Below are 20,762 nucleotides of genomic sequence, written 5' to 3'. Positions count from 1 at the left end.
AAACAACTTCAAATTTTATTGTTTACCTTTCGCACCTGAATTTTTTTCAAAAATCAAAATTTTAAATACTCATGTTTCCTCTCTGGCTTAGGTATATCATGAATATTTACATTGCTGGGAACAAGGTACAGTCATTACTTACACTATGGATAAGCAAATATATTTCCATTTGTAGGTTCCAACATAATGAAGTGCTTGATTACTTGCTGAATCAATCACTGTGACTTTCTTACCTGAAGGCCATCTGCTTTTCTCTGTGAGAAACAAGGGTTCAGGTCAACAAAAAGCACCTCATGGTGTTGAAGCAAATACAGCAGGAGGCCATTGTAAAGCCTTTGCTCTTCACAAGCCAAGGGACTGACAGGGACCCTAAGGGAAGAGGAGGTGGATTAAGTTTAGGAGCTCTCAGATCAGGGGCTAATCATGAGTCACACAGGGAGCACTCCCAGTGCCCAAGATAATTCAGCAAAGCAGCCAGTTGAGTGACTGGATAAAAACAGAGTTCCCCATTTCCAACAAGCAGTTACTGGGACAGGGACCTACAGTTTGGTGGGTTCACAAGACTGGGACCTTCACAGTGACAGAGCTCCAGTTTGCTGCAGTGGTCCACAACACAACGAGTCTTTGTGGCAGCACAGCAGAACCTGACAGTAACTCAGACCGAGGTTCAGAAAATCAAGGATGTAGAGAACAGGAAAAAAAGCCCCAGAAATCTGCCAGCACTCGCTGACACTGGGCTGAAGAGAGTAGTTTTGTTCTAGCTTAGCTTACGAAGGTGAACTTGGATCACTGGAATGTCTTATTACTAGAAATGCCTGGAAAAAAACCCCATAGGTAACAAACTGCTTCAGTGTATTAATTTATAAATCCACAGGCACCAGGCACATCATGCAGGGGAACTTGCAGATGCTCCCATTAACAGGTTGAGTTTGAGGTTTTTTTCTCTTTATTTCTTGATTTCCCCACATATTTATTTTTTAAAAATAAATAATGGTTGAACTCGTAGTATCCATGCTAAATTGGAATAAATTAAAGTCCGAGGATTCTTTATGTAGGATTCTAATCTCATTCCCTGAAGGACCTGTGTATTCCCCCTGTGAACTATTGGGAAGCTTCGAGAACATTTACATAAATGCTATCTATGGCCTTCTCCAGCCATGCTGCACCAACTCAGTTCCACCCAGTACAGTATTAATATTTAAACAAGACATTCATAAACTCTGGAGACTAATGTGGAACATGAACACACCAGTCTTCTGTTTGCCAAATCAGTACATTCATTATTCATTTGGAATTTTAAAGTACAAATATACACACTGGGCCCAGTCCAATGGCTTTCATTCATGTTCCTCTTTTGTAAACTTACTGTTGTTTCTGTAAGAACTTGAGTCCAGGTTCCTTTGAAAGAAGATGGTTTAAACAGAGTTATAGCCAGGTACAATGTAGACAGTTTTACAGGATAAACTACTGTGTCATCACTTTCTCTAGGGTTGGTTAACATTTTTCTTTTGTGAATTCCTATTTTTCTTGGGACAGACTCAGTTTCTCCAAAAAAGCAAGGTTGCATGTAAACCATAGTTGACTGAGCAACAGCCTTTCCTGCATACAACAATCCTAAGAGATTATCATTGCTTACCCAACATTAATACCCTCAACTCACAGGCCATAGAAGCAGTATTTTTCATCCTTTGTCTTCTTTTTCAACTTTTTACTTTATGTTAGACATCTATTCCCAAATCCGCTTCTACCAGCTGTTAACTCCAATACTGCACAAGCTACCCATGAAGATAAACAGCCCTCACCCCACTTACTGAGTCCCACTTTCCCTTACCAGCAGCCTGTGTTTTGGGTGTCCAGTTCTCCTTTCATCTTAAAAAACAAATCCAAGCTATAGACTGGGATGAGCCCCTGCAGCTGACTCCAATATCAATGTCTCATCAGCAGATATTCATGGGTGGCAACAGGTGTGTACTCCAAATATAGAGAATACGTTTTTAGTTTTCTCTGCAGCCACCTTCCACAAAGACTTTTAATTAATTTTGTGAAATAGTCACTTCCTGCGTGTTCAGATACTTCTGCCACTAGCAGAAACTGCATTATCCAGCTGACAACAGGGGAATCAGGTTCACACACTGCTAAATCCAGGAATATGGTTCCTAGAAGAAAATCTAGGAAGAGCGCAGCTCCTGAAATGTATTCTGCTTTCACTATAAAAGCCCTGTAATCAGTTATAGTGCAAATCAAACACTAGAGAACACTCACTACAAATAAGGAACAAGTAAAACCCAATCATCAGGAATCAGCTCCTTTCAAAGTTCTTTGCTACGAAGTGCAAGCTAAAAAATCCACACAGTCCCTTGCCTTGGCTGTGTCCAGGAGATCTGCCAAGGTTCCCTGCCAGCAGAGGCTTGCTGCAAATTTACAGAAAGAATGAGTCAAAGTGAGCAGCAGCAAACAGCTGGCTGGCTAAGATGCTTGTGCACTCCTGCAAGGCTTACTTACTGAGGTTAGTACCAAAAATCTCTTTACCAAGCTGAAGCATAACAAAGTATTCATAGAAATTGAATGAACATCAGTTGCATCTCTGACAGAAGTGTAGCAACACATTTTCCTAGACATTCCCAGAGACTAGGGGAACATAAAACAGTTCACAAGGAGGATGAGTGGCAACAGAAATAAATAGTTCGGAGAACAAGCAGAAAGAATTCAACAATAGAATTTAAGAGAAGGGTGGAGCTAAGCAAAGTCTAGGGAGTAGCCAGCCTGAGACCTGACCTGCAAGTTATGCTTCTGGTTCCCATACCTACAAAGAGCCAAGGACACAAAAGCTGCATCATGCAGATGTTAAGACTGAGTCACAAAAGATCCATAACAGATTCCAGGGTCTAAAATCTAAAAGAAAAGCCACATGAACAGTGATAGTGAAGCAATTTAACAGCAGTGAAGATAGCTTAACTCAGTCTCATGGGGAAAAAAAGTAACATGAAGGAGGAAGGCCCATAGAAGAAATAAGAGGGATCTGTTTTCAAAGACTGAGGTAAAACTAAAACATTTTACTCAGTTATGTTTTTTCTGAAACATACCCTCCTCTCTGGGTCCCATCACCCTGAACAGGGAGATACATACTAATAATACAGTAGAATTCTTCCAATGTGAATATGATTTCAGTCAAATATTGAGTGTAAGCAGCATTAAAGTAAGGGGCTGCAACAGATTAAAAATAGATAAGAGGCAGCTTATTTAACATTCAGTTTCACACAAACAGTGATATCAGTTTCCTAGCATTTAAAATCCATGACGATAATTTTCCATGACCCTGTAAACTAGACTTTCAATATAAAACCTGTGTTAAGGCTTATATTTTTTTCTGTGGCAATTGCCATAGCTACTAATTCTGAGGTATATGCAGTTTAGGTTTGCAAGGTATAATAAGCAGCAAGTTTAATATTCTACTTTTGTGTCTCCAAGGCCCATATGTGTTCCATGTTCCAACTACTGAATATTCCTCCTCGGTCACTTCAGTGAAACTATAAGCATGACAGGTCTCCACAAATAAAAGTGTCAAAAGACTGAGACAGGTGATAATCACAGACAGAATTTACACTTGAATATAAATAGATAAGAAATTTAAAGTAAGAAGGCTTATAAACAACCTAGTTTAGTTGTTTAATGTCAAAGAAGGAAATTGCACAAAAATGCAGGTTGCCAGAATACATGCAGAACAGTTTTAACACTCGCAGTGAATTAGTGCCATAAGTGGAGCTGACATTACGTCCAGGAAGTTAATTCCAGCAACTGAATGGAGCATACATTGCCGTAGATTAGATCTAGAGCTGGTTTTTTCATAACCTTCACGTTTTGACTGAGCAATTATAGTGAGCACTACCCAACGTGTCTCAGTTTCCAGTGCAGCTACACTCTGGCTGCCAAATGTTTCATAATGTGGCAGATAATTGCACTAATTCTGGTTCTGAAAGACATAAAGGATATTTATGACTTTTTCCCCTGTGTCAGCAGATATGATTTGCCACAGCTGTCTACCTTGAATTTTGCTGCTCTACAGGACAATACAAATGATTTATTCTGAATCACTGAAGGCCTCGGGTCACTCAGCAGGAAGTGGTACAGCAATCTCACCGAGAGAAAATGCCAGTTGCAAAGCTCTTGTCTCCACCCAACTACCAAAAAGGTGATTTTTCATAATCCTAGGAGGTAACTCTCCAAGGACAGAATCAGCTAAACACTTCACAGAAAAGGAGCTCCAGAATTACTGGTTTCTCTCCCAGAGCTGGTGAGATCAGAGTGACTGTAAAAGCTGAAGATAACATTTATAAGGAAGACATATTTCTCTTTGTGGCAGCTGTTGTCTTGACAAGTCAGCGGCAGGGAAACCCAACGCTGATTGCTTTCAAGGCTTCTCAGACAGGTCATTGTCACAAACACTTAGTTTAGCACTGAGGGTACTTTAAAAACTAGACAGAGGGACATGTTCAGAAGTAGCTGGACCATGTTCCAAAAGAGTGGGACATCTAAAAACTGAAGTAGCTCAATAGTCAATAAGGGAGCACACTGGATTCTCATGTGTAGATACAGAAATCAGTGGGCACACATTCAGAAAACCTGGGAGTGGAAATAAAGGAATTAAGTCTTGCATGTGTGTGCATGCACAGAAGCCTCAGGTGATAGCAAAGGTCTCCTGATGGCAGAAGAGTGACAGTCAGTGACGGCCTTTTTGAGTTAGTGTAGGGGTCAAGGGATAGACTTTTGGTGAAGGCCTTCTGGAATCAGCCTTTTACCTGTTTATAAGTATCACCATACAACTAATCCAGACACTGGGAACTAAACCTCATCTGACTACTCTCATTTACTAACTAGCATACAGAGGTTAAGGAACTTGGGGTTTGATTGCAAAACTGCCTTGTCTCATCAGTCAATACCCTCCATGTTGAAGTCTCTTCTCATAGGAGCAAATGGCATAACTCCTACCACATGACATGTTAGATTTGTCTCCGTGGCCGTACTTTCACTAAAGATATAAACTTATATCACCTGCAAAGGTCATATAAACCCACAGAGCAGGTAAGCAGACACAAAACATAGAGACCTATGAAACAGCAGCCCAAAATATACTGTATAAATATTTAACTTTCCAAATGTTCCACTTACTATTGGACATACAGCTATGACAAAAAGCCTCATTGTAAAGTGGGACCTGGCAGTACTGTTTAAGGTGGGTGATTAGGGAGTACTCACTTGAATAGAGCAGGTCCAAATACAATGGAGAGGTTTTCCAGAGTCATGAAATTCACTTCACTGTGCGTTGCTACCTTTAACAGGAAAGCAGACAGGAACTGAAGAAGGTTTTGATGGGCTTTGGGCAGGCAGCTGAGCAACTGCCTCATGTTCTCTATGCATTCTGTTGTGTTGATTTTGTGCTCTGGTGGGCAGAAAAAAAAATTATGACAGACATTCCTAATATCAACACAATTTCATCATAGATATTACTATAGATTTGAGAAAGAGAGACATTTTAAAATATATTAGAGCAAAGTGAAGAATAAATATGTCCCAAACAAATAATTTGTACTCCAAATTTTGACAGCAGTTTTCACAAATGAATATTTAAGTACCATGGATTTTCCAGATACCAAGTTTTACATACACTGTTTCTACTATTCTTCCTGTTATGACAGAATTATCCAGCACTTGCTGCTTTCTTAATGGAATTGCAGGCAGTAGTCATGTACCTGAATCCTTAAAGCTGCCTTTAAAGATGATACAAGGTTGTCAGCCTTAACTTTCGCGAGAGATTTTACACATGCTGCATGATTCTCATTAAGGGAAATAAGAAATTGTACCCTTTCAGCCCCACATCATCTTCATTTCCTGACTAATTAGTAGCTCTCAGACTCAAAACATCTTTGGTCTATAAATATGCAACTGTAGCTACACAAGAGAGGCTTAAAAATCTAAATTGGGGATACTTAGCATTTTCTTGGTTCTCGTTCTTCAAAGAAGGGTAACAAGGCAGAAAATGGGTTCACAAACAATTCCATTTGATCAGCAGTTCAGAATTAGTATGATGAAGTCTCCTGGCTATTAGAATTGAGATGACAGTACTGCTCAATAATTGGCAGCTGATGCTCGAATTTGCCACAGATCACCAGGACACATCTGCATAGCTTTGACATTGTGAATAGCAAATAATGCCCTAAAGGGTAATTTTAGCCCTAAAAAATACATTTTGTGCAGTCTAAGGCCCATGGTGCCCAACTGATTAATGAGAGAAATGGAAAAGGGGATAGAGAGGGGGAAAAAATAAAAATATTTTAAAAATAACAGCAAGACAGTTAGGAGTAGACAAAACAAGGTGCTCTCAAAAAACTGTAGATCTTTCACCATAGATTTTCACAGTTCATGAAGTTGATTCCTTTCTTTTTCTTTCCTCTTTCCTTTTTCTTTGCAAACACACTGGCACCTTGAACAAAAGCAACCTGCAATCTAACTCACTTATTTGTATGTAAACACCTGAATTAGTCATCAGTCAAAATCACTGGGCAGAATTGTCTGAAAACATTAGCTCAGCCATTACAGATTTAATGGGGAATTAGGTAGTGTATTGCTGCAAGTACCGGTCCTGGTTTTCCATTTTGAAAGCTTCATGCTGCTGTCCAAGAAGATTATATAAGGATTAGTAAAATAAATATTAACTAAAAATAAAAATAAAGTTCTAAGTAAGAACATGGATGTACAAAAGAGTTCCTGTACCAGGGAAGGTTAAATAGAGAAAGAGGCCTCAGCTTGGAAAAGAGAGAAGTGAGGCAGTGGGTATATAAAGACACAAGCAGCATTACGATGGGGATTAGATTAAAAATAAAGATGTTATCTCAGTAACAAGTGAGGTATACAACTTAAAAAGAAAGTATGCAGAGGGGTACTTTTTCAAAGAATAAAGGATTGGATTGCAAGATGCATTGCCACAGGATGCTGGGGAGTCCAAAAGCCTTAAAGAATTCAAAAAAAGACCACAGACAAGTTCATTGAAACCTGGTCAATCAAAAGCAACTAAACATCAGTCTCAGGTTAAGGAAACATAAAACCTTGCTTAGAGAAGGTGCAATGAACACATTATCTGTCACTGTCAGAGAAAGGACAGAAGCTTGGAAAGTACCTGTTCTGTACCTTGGAAAGTTTTTAGCAAGCCAGAACAAATGTTGTCTGGAAAAACAGCCACTGGTAGTTCTTTCAGAAAGAGCTTCAGGAGACTGGCCACAGAATCAACATCTCCATCATTAATAAGGTCCACTTTTTCTCCTTGATTGTATTTCTGCTTTAATTCTTTGATTTTATTTACTGAACCACCAATTCTAAATATACCAACACGCTCCAGACCTGTTTAAGAAATATAAAACAGTAAGCAATGGTTGCATTACCATATTTGTGTGATGAGAACTCAAAACTCATTTGTTGGTGAAGCTCAAAAAGCAAGAGCTTCTTTAAGAAAGCATATTAATTGTAAGTATAGATTTTTCAGCACTTACAGCTAAAAAATACAGCTTAAACAAAGAATAACAGCTTTCAGAGGCCAAACAGGGAAAACGTGAACTTACCAAACACCTCTAGGTACTCTACCATCTGTGTCACAAGAGAAGGAACCCCACATTGTGTTGCACCCTGAATGAGGGTTTCCAGAGGAACACCAAATGTGCTTCTTTCTCTGCTGAACTGTAGGTCTGGTGAAACTTTATTTGTTGTGTGCCTGACTTGAATAGAAGAGAATGATTTCTGGGGAACAAAACCAGACAAGTGTTAAGCAGAGACTGGCTTTTATTGTTTTAAGGTCCAAGGGTCTACAGTTTAGGTAAAATTATTGTCTTTATTGTAGCATCTTAGTACAGATTGTATTTCTACTGTGTATTCTTAAAATACTAACATTCTTCTTCTGTAGAGCTGAAACAGGATCTGTGATAGGATAAATCCCAGTAAAACCCGTTGACACCTACAGTTAGGGAAAGTGGGACCTCATGTCAAGGCAGATGCCCTGTTTAGGGCATGGAGAGGTCATTATTCCTCAAAAGAACCCCAACAGTCAGAAAAAAGCTGACCCAGTGATGGTGCACAGCCTTCCAACCCCATGAAATTTGTGAATTTCTACCCAATTCTCAGAGACAAAAAAATGCAAGATCCACGGGGGGACCAGAGGAGGAATTGAAGCAGCAGCCACAGCTCGAGCCTGGCGAAGGGTTCCTGTCTGCTCACCCAGTAATTCCAAATTTCTTACCCCAATAACTCATGGAAAAACTTATGTGAGAAATCATGAACAACCTGCACTTGGGAGCTGCTTTTTCATCCTGTGAGGACAGAGAGGCTGTCCAGTACTTGGGCTGGGAAACATGTGGGATGTCACAGGGGGTGCCTGTCCCAGCAGGGCCAAGGGGTCTCTGTGAGAACAGGAGGGGCTGCCCTGTGGGGGGACAGCAGGTTCAGACCAGTTCTGTAGCCCCTCGGGAGGGATGTATGTAAGAATATAGATATAAATATATATTTAGATATATTTAGAATATATAACTTAAATGAATATTTAAGAACACCACCCCCCAGGGACATTTAAGAAAGGGGAGATGCTACCTGGCCACTCCAAAAAGAGTCCTGGCTCCCCCTTTCTCTTTCCCTCCTCTTCTACCACCTGCTTGCCCCACAGGCAGGTGACATTACCCACAGTGCTTGCTCTGCCCTCGTGTTCCTATCAGGCAGTAAATGCTTACAGTCACAAAGGAGAGGACCCTTTGCCACCAGGCAATGACAGCAGAAGTTCAAACCAGGAACACCCAGATTTACCAGTTCCGCACCAGGAAGATTTAAACAGTATCTACATCTCATTTTAAAGCAAGAGTTGTGTTTTTTTTTTAAGTATTATCCCAACCCATTGTAAAACCTGCATCTCCTTAAATGTTTTCATTACTATGTTCTCAGAAGGAAAAATGAAAGATTTTCCTATGGATTTGTAGCTGAACTGCTGTAGTGAAGCTGTTTTTCATACATGCCTGCAGCAAAGCCACAAGCTGGAGCTCCAGGCCAGCCGTGCTGTCATGGCAAGCACTCACACACCACTTGAAACACCCAAACCCATTTTGCTCTTACAGTACATAAGCAGGCTTAGAACATGATGGTAATGTTAGAGCATTAATAATTACCTAAAAGGAACTAATATCTGCATGCACCAAACCCTTATTTTACAGCATTTTTGTATATAAGCTGCAAGGTGTTACAAAAAGCCTCTAAAATATCTATCCAATGTTATTCTAAATCCTTCCCCTTTCCCTCCTCAGATGCAGCAGTCCATTGGGGGAAGAAGCACAGCCTTCTCAGAAAGGAGAAATGATGTAAGAAAGGACCGAAGAAGCCAGATTTAAGTTACTCACACAAATTGAAAGGGAGGCACCTGCTCCCATGTCAGACTGCAGCAGAGTGCCAGTATTTCAGCTGTGCCAGTATTTCAGAAGACACCATCACCTTTCTTCCCCTCACAAATCCGTGCAATCCAGCCAAAGCCAATTGCAGCCATTGGGCTGTTCCTCTGCAATTAATTTATCATAGCATAATTGCTAGGCACCATCCTAATCAGTGGTTTCATTCCAGATTTGTGGAAGGTAGAAATTAACTGCTTGTAAAAGTATATTCCTTGTAGCCAGCACTTCCCTCCAGAGGCACCCTGCACAAGCTGAGGGCTGTGTTACCATCAGGAGATGTTTCCATGGCACCTAACACACACAGTGCCACAGCTTCCTGAAGCATGCTGATCCTGTGTGTCCTATTTACTTTTCAGTGGGGTTTTGCAATGCAGGTTTGCAGACATTCATACTACCTGCTGTCCACTCTGCCTGCTAGCAGCAGCAAGCAAAATATTTTGAGATGGCCCGCAGTGTATACATATTATTGTTACATGTTTATATAACACCTGAACAATCACTTTGGCAAACATACAATCAAGGATCCATCCGGTCTTTGGAATATGGAAGATGAGGATATAGCTAAGCCCAACATCTTCTTTATAATTCTTTCAGATACAAAGCCCCTCCTGGGAAATGAGCCACAAGGAAACAAGTAATGTTGCAGTTAAATCTGATTGGGGGAGATTCTTAATACAAGTTTAGTAGGTACATACAAAAAAACCAAAACACACAGGGCAAAAAAAAATACGGGTCCTGAGACAGACTTCCTTGGTGGAGCACTAGAAAAGGAGTTACTCCATCAACACACTGTACTGCTGGTGGAGCACAGATGGCAGAGATCATTCCCTCCTCCTCAGCAGAGGGAATACCACTTAAAAAAACTGTGCAGATTTTTAGCACACTCACCTCTCCACAAGATGCCACAACGAGGTCTGGATAGTGCTGTGGTTTAAGGTTTTCTTGTTCTCCCTGCTGGGACCAGACAAACAACCCTTCCCAGCACCCCAACAGGATCAGCCTGGCCTTGTCACTGCAGATGTGCCCATTGTCTCAAACAAGTTCCACCTGTGCCCACCATCTCTGCAGACAAGCTCCACCTGTGCCCATCACCACAGCTGTGGCTGCCTGAAGGGCCCTGCCCCTGCCCTCCAACACCGCACACCACCACCTCAGCTGCTTCATGGCCTGTTCAAGCTGTTGGCCCCACAGGCAGTTCTGAAGCTGATGGTGCTGTCCCTCCAACACTGCTTCATATAAAAGTCACTGCTAAAACAGAAGAAAATGTGTTGGTCCTTCCGTATCACCACCTTTGCTGGATCCCTTCAGGACAGCATAAGGCACTCAGAGCCACCAGCACCTCAGCCAACCATGCCTCTGAGCTGGCAGCAATTTGCACTCTGCAGAGAAAACTTCTCACGAAAAGGCCTCTGCAAAAATTATAAAATAAAAACAAACAAATCAACAACTCTCTTAACTCTTGGATCCCTGCCCCACAGCACATTTCCACGTTCCATCTTAACAGATGCCGTAGGAATCATTCTGCTGACACGTCAATCATCCCTGCTTCCCCTGCACATGCAAACCGTAGGCAAATATCTTTTAAAGCCACAAGTTCTCTGCCTGGGCAGCAAGTACAACTTTTATCAGTTGGATATTTACAGGGCAAAGAAGGCAGCAAGGACTGCAATCAGCCTCTTGGTCTGTAGTGCTCCTCTAACTGCAATTATCGAATAATTTGCTTTCAAGTCCTGCCTGCAAAATTCAGCAATGCTCCCAGAAAATGAACATGCCTCTGTTCCCCAGGAAGCCTGCAGCAGCTAGAGGGCACACGAGGCTTGCCAGAGAGGTGGTCCTACAAACCTCACTGCAGACACAGCAAGAAGCCCCAAACCTCGGGCAGGATTTTCCTTTTGTACCAAGTAACACGGCTCCAAGGGACGATTTCTCCATCGCTGTTGTACAAAAAGCAGGGGGCCGCAGGCAGCACAAAATGAACATGTAACTGCTCATACTGTGTAGCTGCAATTCTAACCCTTCCTTCACAACCTCTGGATCAAAGTCAGCCCCTGCAGGACCTCAGATATATGAAAAGGATGTGTGGTGCTTTGAGAAGCCACCCTGACTTCAAGGGCTGCCACTAAATGAAAACCAAAGCTTTTGGTCTCCCACCACCCTGCCGCCCAGGGGAAGATTTGTGAGGAAAAGCAGTGCCCGGGCCTGGGCAGTGTGAGGGGCTGGAGGAGCATCCAGGGTTGCCTTTGTACTCTCTTCACTGAGGCTGTGGCCTCCAGCTACTTGAAAGGACTGTTTGTGAGGCTGGCTGATGTCTCAGAAAGATAAAGGAAGGATAAACATGAAAGGAAAACAGAAAAGTTTAGTTTTCCTGCTTCGAAAACAAGGGGTTTTTACAGAAGCATTAAGAACAGCAATATCCCTGTGAGGGAGGGCAGAGGTAAACCCACTGTCAGCAGCAATGAAAAAAAATAGCAGTAAAGAAAAATAATTAACTGAGGCTTCATGGTTCATTTAAATCTTCCTTCAAAGCTGCAAGCAGCCTGCTCTGCTAACCTAGTGATCTGTATCTCAGTTTTGGGAGTCTCCGAACATCCAGCCAAGTAGGAAAGAAAGCCCTTCCCGGTGGGCAAGAGCCGAGCAGTGGAGCGTGTGCCCTGCAGGGAGGCTGTGGTGGGGATGGGATGTGGGCAGTCCTGCCGTGCTGCTCTCCCTGCTGGGACCCAGATCCAGCTGGAGAGGCTGTGGTGGCTTTGGATTAGGACTAAACACCGGGGCAAGCAGCCCTGCTGATGCCAGCTGCAGCCTTTGAGCACTGGGTGCTCAGGATCACAGCAGAACCATGGGGTTCAAAAATGAACCCATAAAGCTTGACCTGAAGCAAAGAAATTCAATCCAATGGCAACTGCTAACCTGTCCCTCCATAACATGATCCTCATTATCCAGTGACAACTTCAAAAGCAACTTTTCAAGGATATGCAGGCATACAGTGCTGATTTAAAAAATGTTTTTCATTAAAGCATTGGTCACCATAAATACTGTGTTTCAGTCACACAGATTATCTTCTAGTATTTACTGCTACCCTAAACCAGAATTTGTGATGCCTTGATTTTAATTGCATGGAGGCCTTGATCTATTTAGAGTCTTTAGATCTTCTTTCTTCTATTCTTTAAGTGGACAACTTAAGAGAAGATAAACCTTACCAGCATGTCAGAAAGTCAGAGAACATCATAAATACAAATTAATCAGATCATGAAAACATCACTAAATTTTTCTCATCTGTACTAAAGAGTCCAGCCCCTCTGTGACTGCTCTGCTGGAGGTGCTGGATTATGCTCTTGATACAGGAAGATTATGAACTGACTGTTATACCCAGAACATGAGACATTACAAGTTCCCATCATCAACCTCTAGGTCATTTGAGCTGCTTTAAAAATCTTTTATTCCCACATGTCAAAATAAATGCCAACCTGGTGGAGGAGAAGGCCCCCGGGTAGCATCCCACAGGACCTCACAGCTGATGTGCCCCAGACAGCTGGTCAGAGCCCCCCAGCTGTGAGACACCATCTCTTACCCACCCCAGAGCTGGGGCCTGGGGAAAACGTGTGGTAAAAACAGCTCCTGTGGGAAGTGAGGGAGTCAGGCAAGGCACTGAAAGACAGAAGAAATAAGAAGGTGATGTTGTAGCAGGACTTCAGAGCACTGCTCAGAACTGCACAGTTTGATTTGGGTGGGCAACTCAGATAAAAGTCAATAAGTTGAACCACTATTGCTCTGACTTTGCAGTTTGTATTGACTTTTTAAAAATAGGATAAAACAACGCAACAAGCCCGTGAACCCATGCCAAATGAGTGTGTGCTGACCTCTTACACTTCAGCAAGTAGGAGACTGGAAATGCTAAAAAGCTCTAGTAATTTGTCTGGACAGAAGAAAGCCAGAAAAATTATGTTGTCTACTTGACTCAAAGTGCTCAAAACGGTCCTGTTCAGGAATGTATTTTTTTCCTTTCCCTATGCAATCTTTTGGAAACAGTGTTATCATCTGCTAAATGCACTATGATATATCAGTTGCACCATCTCAGTCTTGACAACCCTTATGAGCTAAGCCCATAAAAGCATCCCTGAATTACCACAAAAAAACAGTCAGGGCCTGATATACACAGATGAGATTCTGTCAGACAAACGTGTTTTACTGCCTTTCAAAGCAGGTTTTCATTTCACACACAGCATTTGTGTATTTTATTCCAATTCATCATGAGCCACTTTAAACTGGAAATTAGTAAGTTCTGAAAATTTACACAGTTTATTGTATATGGACCTGGTATATAAACTTTAGGGATTCTCAAACAAAAAGAAAAAAAACGGAAATATGAATTATAACCAAGACAGAAGTACAGACAGGGAAAAATGCATCTAGTATTAGGTAATCATTGGCATGAAATGAGGCATCTCTATATCAATATAAGTTTTCCTACATCTTTGCTGCTAAAAGTCATAATACAGTCTTAAAGACTGGTTGCCACATATCCCTCATCACAATAATCTGACTGCCAACCATGGCTACTCACCAAGTTAAATTATCAGGAAGAGTTGCTGTCCTGACAAGAAAGCAGCTCTCCCCTGCTGCTACTTGCGTTGCTTTTCACTGTGCTTATGGAACAAGTACACAGGCCACAACCCCTCCTGCCAGGCAAGCCCTTGCCAGCTGCCAGCAGCATCTCCTCTGACTTTATTTCTGCTCACAGCTGATCAGATGGTCTCCTTGGGATGTGGGTGCCCAGGGCCAAAGATGGGTATGTCTGCACAGCCAGTGCCAGGCAGGCACATGGGAACTGCCCCTTCTCCACCAGCCAGGCACATACTAGTCCAGTGCTGTGCCTGAGCAAACATCTCCTGAGTCATGGCAAGGCTCTTTCTTACTGTAGACACAGCACCTGGCAAGCTTGGTGTTGCTTCTCTCTATCTGGACCCATCTCTGGCGAGGGCTGTGTTGGTGTCCTGAGGTTGCCCAGCAGAGCCTGTTTCCAGGCAGCTGAATTACAGGCATGTGGAGAACTGCCCAATGAAACAGTGGGAGGCAAATGCTCAGACTGCTTGCTGGCTTTTTTTGTCTTCCCAGCCTATTACACTCTCTAGCACCATTTTCCTTTTAAAGGCTTTTTGAAAAGTGTGCAGAAAGCTGCACACTTCCTTGGCAGCTTTGCAGAACTGAAAGTGAGTGGCCAGTGACAGGTCAATAACCGTCAATATTCTTCTCTTGGAGTGAGATGTCATGAAGGTTGTTTTGGAGCCTGCCCCTCTCTGCTTCCTGTTTTGAATTTCATTTTCTTCCTCTAATCTCCACCTGGCACTTAAACCCCTTAATTTTCTTGATGCTGTTCCAGGGAAAACAAGTCAGCATTCAAAATCCAGTATTACTCTATTATCTAAAGGCACTATCTTGCTGTTGCAGCTGAAGAGCAGAACATCAGCAAAAATAGCCACAGGCTGAAAACTCTCATAATGAAGCAAGTAAAGCTTTTCCAGGCCCTACAAATTATTTAAAGTCCGTATTTCTACTGTATTTCAGTCTATATCATGAAATTGGCTGATCCCAGGTTTATTTCTCCAAGAAACAGGAAGCTGAAAAGCAAAACACAAAGCAAAACAAAACTTCTGTAATCATGGTTTGTTCTCTGCCTGCTCATTTTCAAAGGGAATTTGAAATGTTGGAATAGTTTCAGCAAAAGCTGCAAGTACCAGGCCAGTTTCTGCATCCCCAATCATCCTCTCAGGAAGACAGACCTCCCATGAGGCTCCATCCACAAACTGCTCACTGGTTTCTGCCACCCCCACACAGCTGAAGGGAAACAGCTTCCAGCTTCAGCCCCAGACAGCTCACGGTCTATGAATCTCTTGCTGAAGCGACTGTCTCTGGCACCATACGATACCATTCTTCATAAATAATACAGTTTCAACAAAATATTGCCTCTTTGAGGAGCTGTAAAGAAATAAGACAGGATTAGTCCTCGCCTCCTCTCTGCCTCTAGCTTGCACAGCACCTGAGATGGGGATAGAAAAAAAAAAAAGAAAAAGGAGGAATACAGTAAGTAGAAGCTTCAGCATTCTCTTGCACCACGGACACATGTAACAGCCAGGCAGAGGCAGCTTTTCATCTGTATTTCTCTGATGGCATAGAACCCAGTCCTTACTGGTTCAACATTGTTTCAAAAGAGTTGCTCCTATTATGTTCAAGTATCTCTGCCTCCTGCAGTATTGTGATACTGCTTCCTGAACAAAATTCGGGAAAACTCAAAAAAGGTGGAAGACCCTTGAACAGGAGATCTTCCCTCCCTCCAGAGGAACCAAGGTGGCAGAAGCGTCTCCATCAAACCTTTGGGTTCCAGGTGAGATGATGAAACCCCCGTTTTAGTAATTTGATCTGTCATATGTAAATTCAGGTCTCCTGTTTCTAAAGCAGTAAGGTAATGGTACTCTCAGTGGGAGTCTCTCTCTCTCTCTCAGGAATCTTTTTGTTAGACAAAATGGTTATTCACATACCCAGAATAGTGACTACTTAATTGTTACCTATAATGGATACTCCAGGCAGACACCACATTGTCAAGCCTAGTCTCATAAATGTACTTTTTTATTCCTTACTTCTTCACAGCACCTCCACATGATTGTTTAATTTGAAGCAAACATTATTTAATTAAGCATTTTTGTGATCCCTTGCATAACCCCATACACAGTATTTATTGTAATTCAAGACATGCCAGATGATTTCAGTTTATCCTGATTTGCAAACATGGTCCCCTAAGTAATGCAAAGCAGGGAGACAACCACTCCAACCCAGGGACATTTTAATTAAAAAGCAAAGTACTGTCATTTCAACAGAAGACAGCGTGACCTAATACAACCTGATATGCATGTCATATATCAAATTTTAAAGTTATAACCACAAAAACCCACACAATTTAGATACGATCTGTAAATACAGAGTTGGTCAGAGCACTGGACATTTACAAAACGGGGTGTGGGTATTCATCTTGTTACTCAGCAGCATCTAGTTATTACTGTTAATCACCGAAAACATGTTTACTTTTCAACATGAGCTGTGACACGGGGAAAGGAGGAAAGAGCTTAGTCAGGTGATTTTTCAGCCTGCAATGAGAGAAACAGTGAAGGGAAAAAACATTCATTTGAGTTAAATAAATAGGTTTTTTAAGCTTAACTGACCAAGTAAGATTAAGCTCAGAGCCAAAGGCAGCTGGGAACAGCGTTTGCTGCAGTCTCACCTCACAGGGTCATGACTGCAAAGGTAGCTTACAAAGGGAGCTCCAAGCTCCTTCCCAGCCAGCGCTGTGGTGCACTAAGGCATGTTGTGCTATCAGTTACACGAGAGCTCACATCACAAAACAATCAAGCTGATCTTGGTTTAAAAAAAAAAAAAAAAAAAAAGCAAAACCCACGACAAAATAGCATTTCCAGAGGTTCTGTGAGTGGGTTTTACAACAAAGCACCCACAATGATGCACTGTTGGGTGCCTTAGGCAAACACTTCCACTGGCAGAAAACATCAACTCAAACCTACGTCCTGGAGGCTCACTGTACCTGATCCCTCTGCAGCAGCACTGGGGCTCGGCAAGGAACGGGTGCAGGGATGCTCCCTTGAAAACTCCTGAGGTCCATGTTAAACAACTGAGCACAGCATGATATTCCTCGTTGCACACTAATGAGGAGACTGGAGGTACCCATGTGTAGAACCTCACGCCCCAGGCATGTGTTCTCCTCCCTCTCACCTTGTGCCTGCTCACAAAACTGCAGCAGACACAGCACTACAGCTGCACCTGACACAGGAGAACAAGGAGAAGAAAGTATAGCAGTGAGACACCACAGCCAAAGAATCTGCCCTGTCTTCACTTTTCCTTTTCACACATGCACAAGACTCCTATTCCTCAGTAAGTGAAGCCTTGAGCATCTGCAGGCAGAGAAGTTGAGAAATCTGCACACATACCAGTCATATTTTATTCTCTTTATATAGCTCTGGGCAAGAATTTCAGCAATTGCTCATTTCTGATATCTGGGCCTCTAGTTTCTGGCAACATGAAATGATAAAAGACTAATAAAGTCAATTTGGACTGAAGTGATGATTTAATAATAATGAGAAAAACCCAACCAAGCAAATACTCCACATATTGAACACAGATAGCTAAAGCTGACCAACAGCGTAGTTGTAAAAAACTACGGACACACTAAAGAAAACTAACATAAGATACTGTTGCTGAAAGTGTGAAGGCATAACCAATGAGGACATAAAAGAAAGGAGTCAAGCTTTCCCCACAGAGCCATGAAAGCAACAACAAACCAGAAACAGAGCAGCTATTTTGAGAAACCTGAAATCACTATGTCATGGCAGAGGTGTTAAACTAGATGACTTTTAAAGGTCCCTTTCAATTCAAATTGTTCTACGATTTAGTTCCTGCAACAAATTCATTACATGATATAGCATAGTTCAAGTTGAGCATGTGTGTATTGCCCCAAGAACTGTTCTGATTGTTTTAAAAGCCATCATTCAAAAGAACAAATATCTTTTGTCCAAAAAAAACCAATAAAAAAACACACATAAAAAAAACCAAAAACCAAACCAAACCAAAACAAAAACAACCAACAAAATCAACCAACCAACCAAAAAAAAAAAACTCAAAAAAAACCCGAGTAAAAAGCAAAATGGATTTTGGTAATCTGAGAGCATACTCTCTAAAGAGTCTCTAAAGACTGTTCCTTGTAAGAAGACTGACAAGTCTTTAACTTGCCTCTTCAGCATAATTGAGTCTATAGCAAAACATCACTGAAAGGAGTCCTTTGAATTTGAGAAATTTTTTTACATAGGAAAGCAGCTTTTACCACTTCCTTTGACATACCTGTCCAATTTCTGTATCATTTATCATTTTGCCATTTTTAATCTGACTGATATCATACTCAGCCCAACATAGTCACCATATGTATATGTGAAAGGCCCTCCTGAAAGGCCTGAAGTGAATTATCTTTGAAATAAAAAATATCTCAGTGTCAGTTAAATGCTATGCAAGCATCTCAATCAATTTTTATAGCCCTTACTCAGCACATTGTTCAATGTCAGTGCAGGATGCAGGAATCCAGCATCAGCATGATGTAGACAAATTAACAGCCACTGAAGGAATGTAATCCATTTCTGCAGCTAATGATAACACCCATCAATTGAGCAAGGCACAGAATAGCCTTTAAACCTAATAAAACTTAGCAGTTTCATTTGTCTAGTTACCAAAAAAGTAACCACAATAAACTTTCTTAAGATCTGCAAATTGATGATAAATGTTCTATTCATGACTAATTTCACAGTAACAAATTCATTTATGCAATAAGCAACAACTTTTTCTTCTACAATGAAGAATAATTATTTAAGCATTTCATTCCTTCTGTTCCAGATCTGTTTGTCAGGAACTATAAAACTCAGGAGGATCCAGAATTTAATTCTTCACGGCAAACTGCTTGCCTACCTCTGCCACCCTGTCAATGCCAAAGACCTACTTTTTAAGCAAATGAGGCACAAATAATCATGTTGTACCTCACCTTTCAAAAAATATTTGAATCTATAGACTGATTTGAATGAATCAGGAAGACGGAAGAAGGAAAGGCTCTCAGATAATACACAACTTGCAGCATCTCTGAGAATGTCTTCTTGGAAAAGGACCCTGCAAAATTAGAAAAGTAAAATGCAAAAAACCAAAACATTAAATCTTGAGTCCTGTTTATCAATTAAAAATGAGATTAGTACAGTCAAAGTGCTTGACCAACTGGCTCGGGTGAGGAGTCCTAACACATATTGCCTGCAGTGGCAAACAAAATTCTTCAACAGTCAGGGCTCTTTCCTCACTGATGGGTCGGGTTACATCAGGAAACTATTACAGATCACTAGTCATATTTCCAAACATATCAGGCAGCCTAATAATAGACTCCATTTCCATTGCAGAAGTGTGCTACATAGTACCCAATCATTAACATTAATTCCAGCTGAATTTTTTTGAGAGTGACAATTAATTTAACATCAGTTTCATATTTAAAGAACTCAGACTGGATTGTTGGCAGGAAGTGAGACTTTAGCAGATTAATCTGAAGGCACACATGCCCTGATTATACCCACAATATCACTGCAGTTTCTTTAAGATGCGTAAAACATGGTATTACTTTTATATACATGCGGTGAAATCTGGCTACAGCTGCCATACAGCACATAAAATGATCCATATCAGATACCCAGGACTACAATTTGGAATTGGAGTTGTGTGTATGGCTCTACTGAATACTCAATACCTTTTCCACAATGCAGGAAGAAAAGCCACACAGTAGTTACACCCAGCTGACAAATCAATGAAAGAAAAAAAAAAAGAGACAAACTAACTCCACCTTTATTTTTATCAAGTTTTAATTCAAACAAACATAAGTGAATCCCAAAAAGTCAGCAAAAACTGTCTGAAGCCAAGCTGGATTTTCCTGCCCTGGACCAGAAGAGGGAACATTACTTGCATTAAGGTCTGCCCAACTTAGATGTTGCATCGCTCTTGCTTAATGAGGTGTGCAAACACAGTAACTGTGCACAGCACTTTGACAATAAAGTTTGCTCATTACATGCCTGGGCTTTACCTTAAGGATTATTTATGAGCCAGAATCACATTAGAATTTGAGGCCCACAGTACTGCTGAGAACTAGCTGGGCATTTGCAGGCAACCATGCAGGATGTAACTCAGGATTAAGAACTTGTACCTCACCCAAGGCTTGCAACATGCCCCACTAAACTTTAAATCTACAGAGAGGAGCCAAAGTGCACAGGATGTGCCACCCGAGGAGAGATTTCTGTGACTGCTACGCAAGAGCAGCCAGACCCATCCTTGGCATGGGAGCAGCTATGTAAGCAAAAGCTATTGCACAGGGCAGTGCAGAGCTACCAGAGTCATCCTGCCTTTGCTGCAGCACCTGGAAAGGCTTCAACATCACAGAGTGTTCCCTCAGTCATGCCAGCACAAAGCCAGCACACACACAGGGGCAGGCTGCAGCTAGAGAGGCAGTAGGTTTCAGGGGCTCTCTCTTCACTGGCTTGTTTGGTGTTCAAGTGTTGCAACTGTTTTCACATCGGCTTTCCTTGAACCTCTTCTGTTAACCCTCACCCATGATTTCTCTTGCTCCCTCTTACCAACTTTTCTTCTTGCTATATCCATTCCAAAAATGACAGCAGAGATGACATTGCTGTCACGTTTTCCCTTTTCTCATCAGGTCTACCTTGT

At 41.6% G+C, this 20,762-nt stretch overlaps 1 protein-coding gene across 1 annotated transcript; it reads right to left on the bottom strand.

Annotated features, from left to right (window-relative positions):
- Positions 1-215: 215 nt before the first annotated feature.
- Positions 216-9,645, bottom strand: LOC113972738 (protein FAM13A-like). Its single transcript, XM_027694106.1, has 5 exons — positions 9,423-9,645; positions 7,611-7,785; positions 7,183-7,392; positions 5,254-5,437; positions 216-369 (listed from the first exon to the last, which is right to left on the bottom strand). The coding sequence occupies exons 1-5, from the start codon at positions 9,450-9,452 to the stop codon at positions 216-218; spliced, it is 753 nt and encodes a 250-aa protein (XP_027549907.1). The 5' UTR covers positions 9,453-9,645.
- Between the last annotated feature and the right edge of the window lie 11,117 nt (positions 9,646-20,762).

The sequence above is a fragment of the Neopelma chrysocephalum genome, unplaced genomic scaffold (genome assembly GCF_003984885.1).
Source record: "Neopelma chrysocephalum unplaced genomic scaffold, ASM398488v2 Primary Assembly neopelma1_96, whole genome shotgun sequence".
Classification (NCBI taxonomy): domain Eukaryota; kingdom Metazoa; phylum Chordata; class Aves; order Passeriformes; family Pipridae; genus Neopelma; species Neopelma chrysocephalum.
The sequence above is the reverse complement of the archived record's forward strand: the minus strand, read 5'-3'. Positions and strand labels throughout refer to the sequence as shown.

Bases quoted from the DNA above. Each gene is read 5' to 3' on its own strand.
- LOC113972738 (XM_027694106.1), bottom strand. From the start codon at position 9,452: ATGGGAGCAGGTGCCTCCCTTTCAATTTGT. The intron at 7,786-9,422 runs GTGAGTAACTTA...TTTGTTCCCCAG, and splicing joins GTGCCTCCCTTTCAATTTGT to AAATCATTCTCTTCTATTCA. The intron at 370-5,253 runs GTGAGTACTCCC...CTCTTCCCTTAG, and splicing joins TTTGGACCTGCTCTATTCAA to GGTCCCTGTCAGTCCCTTGG.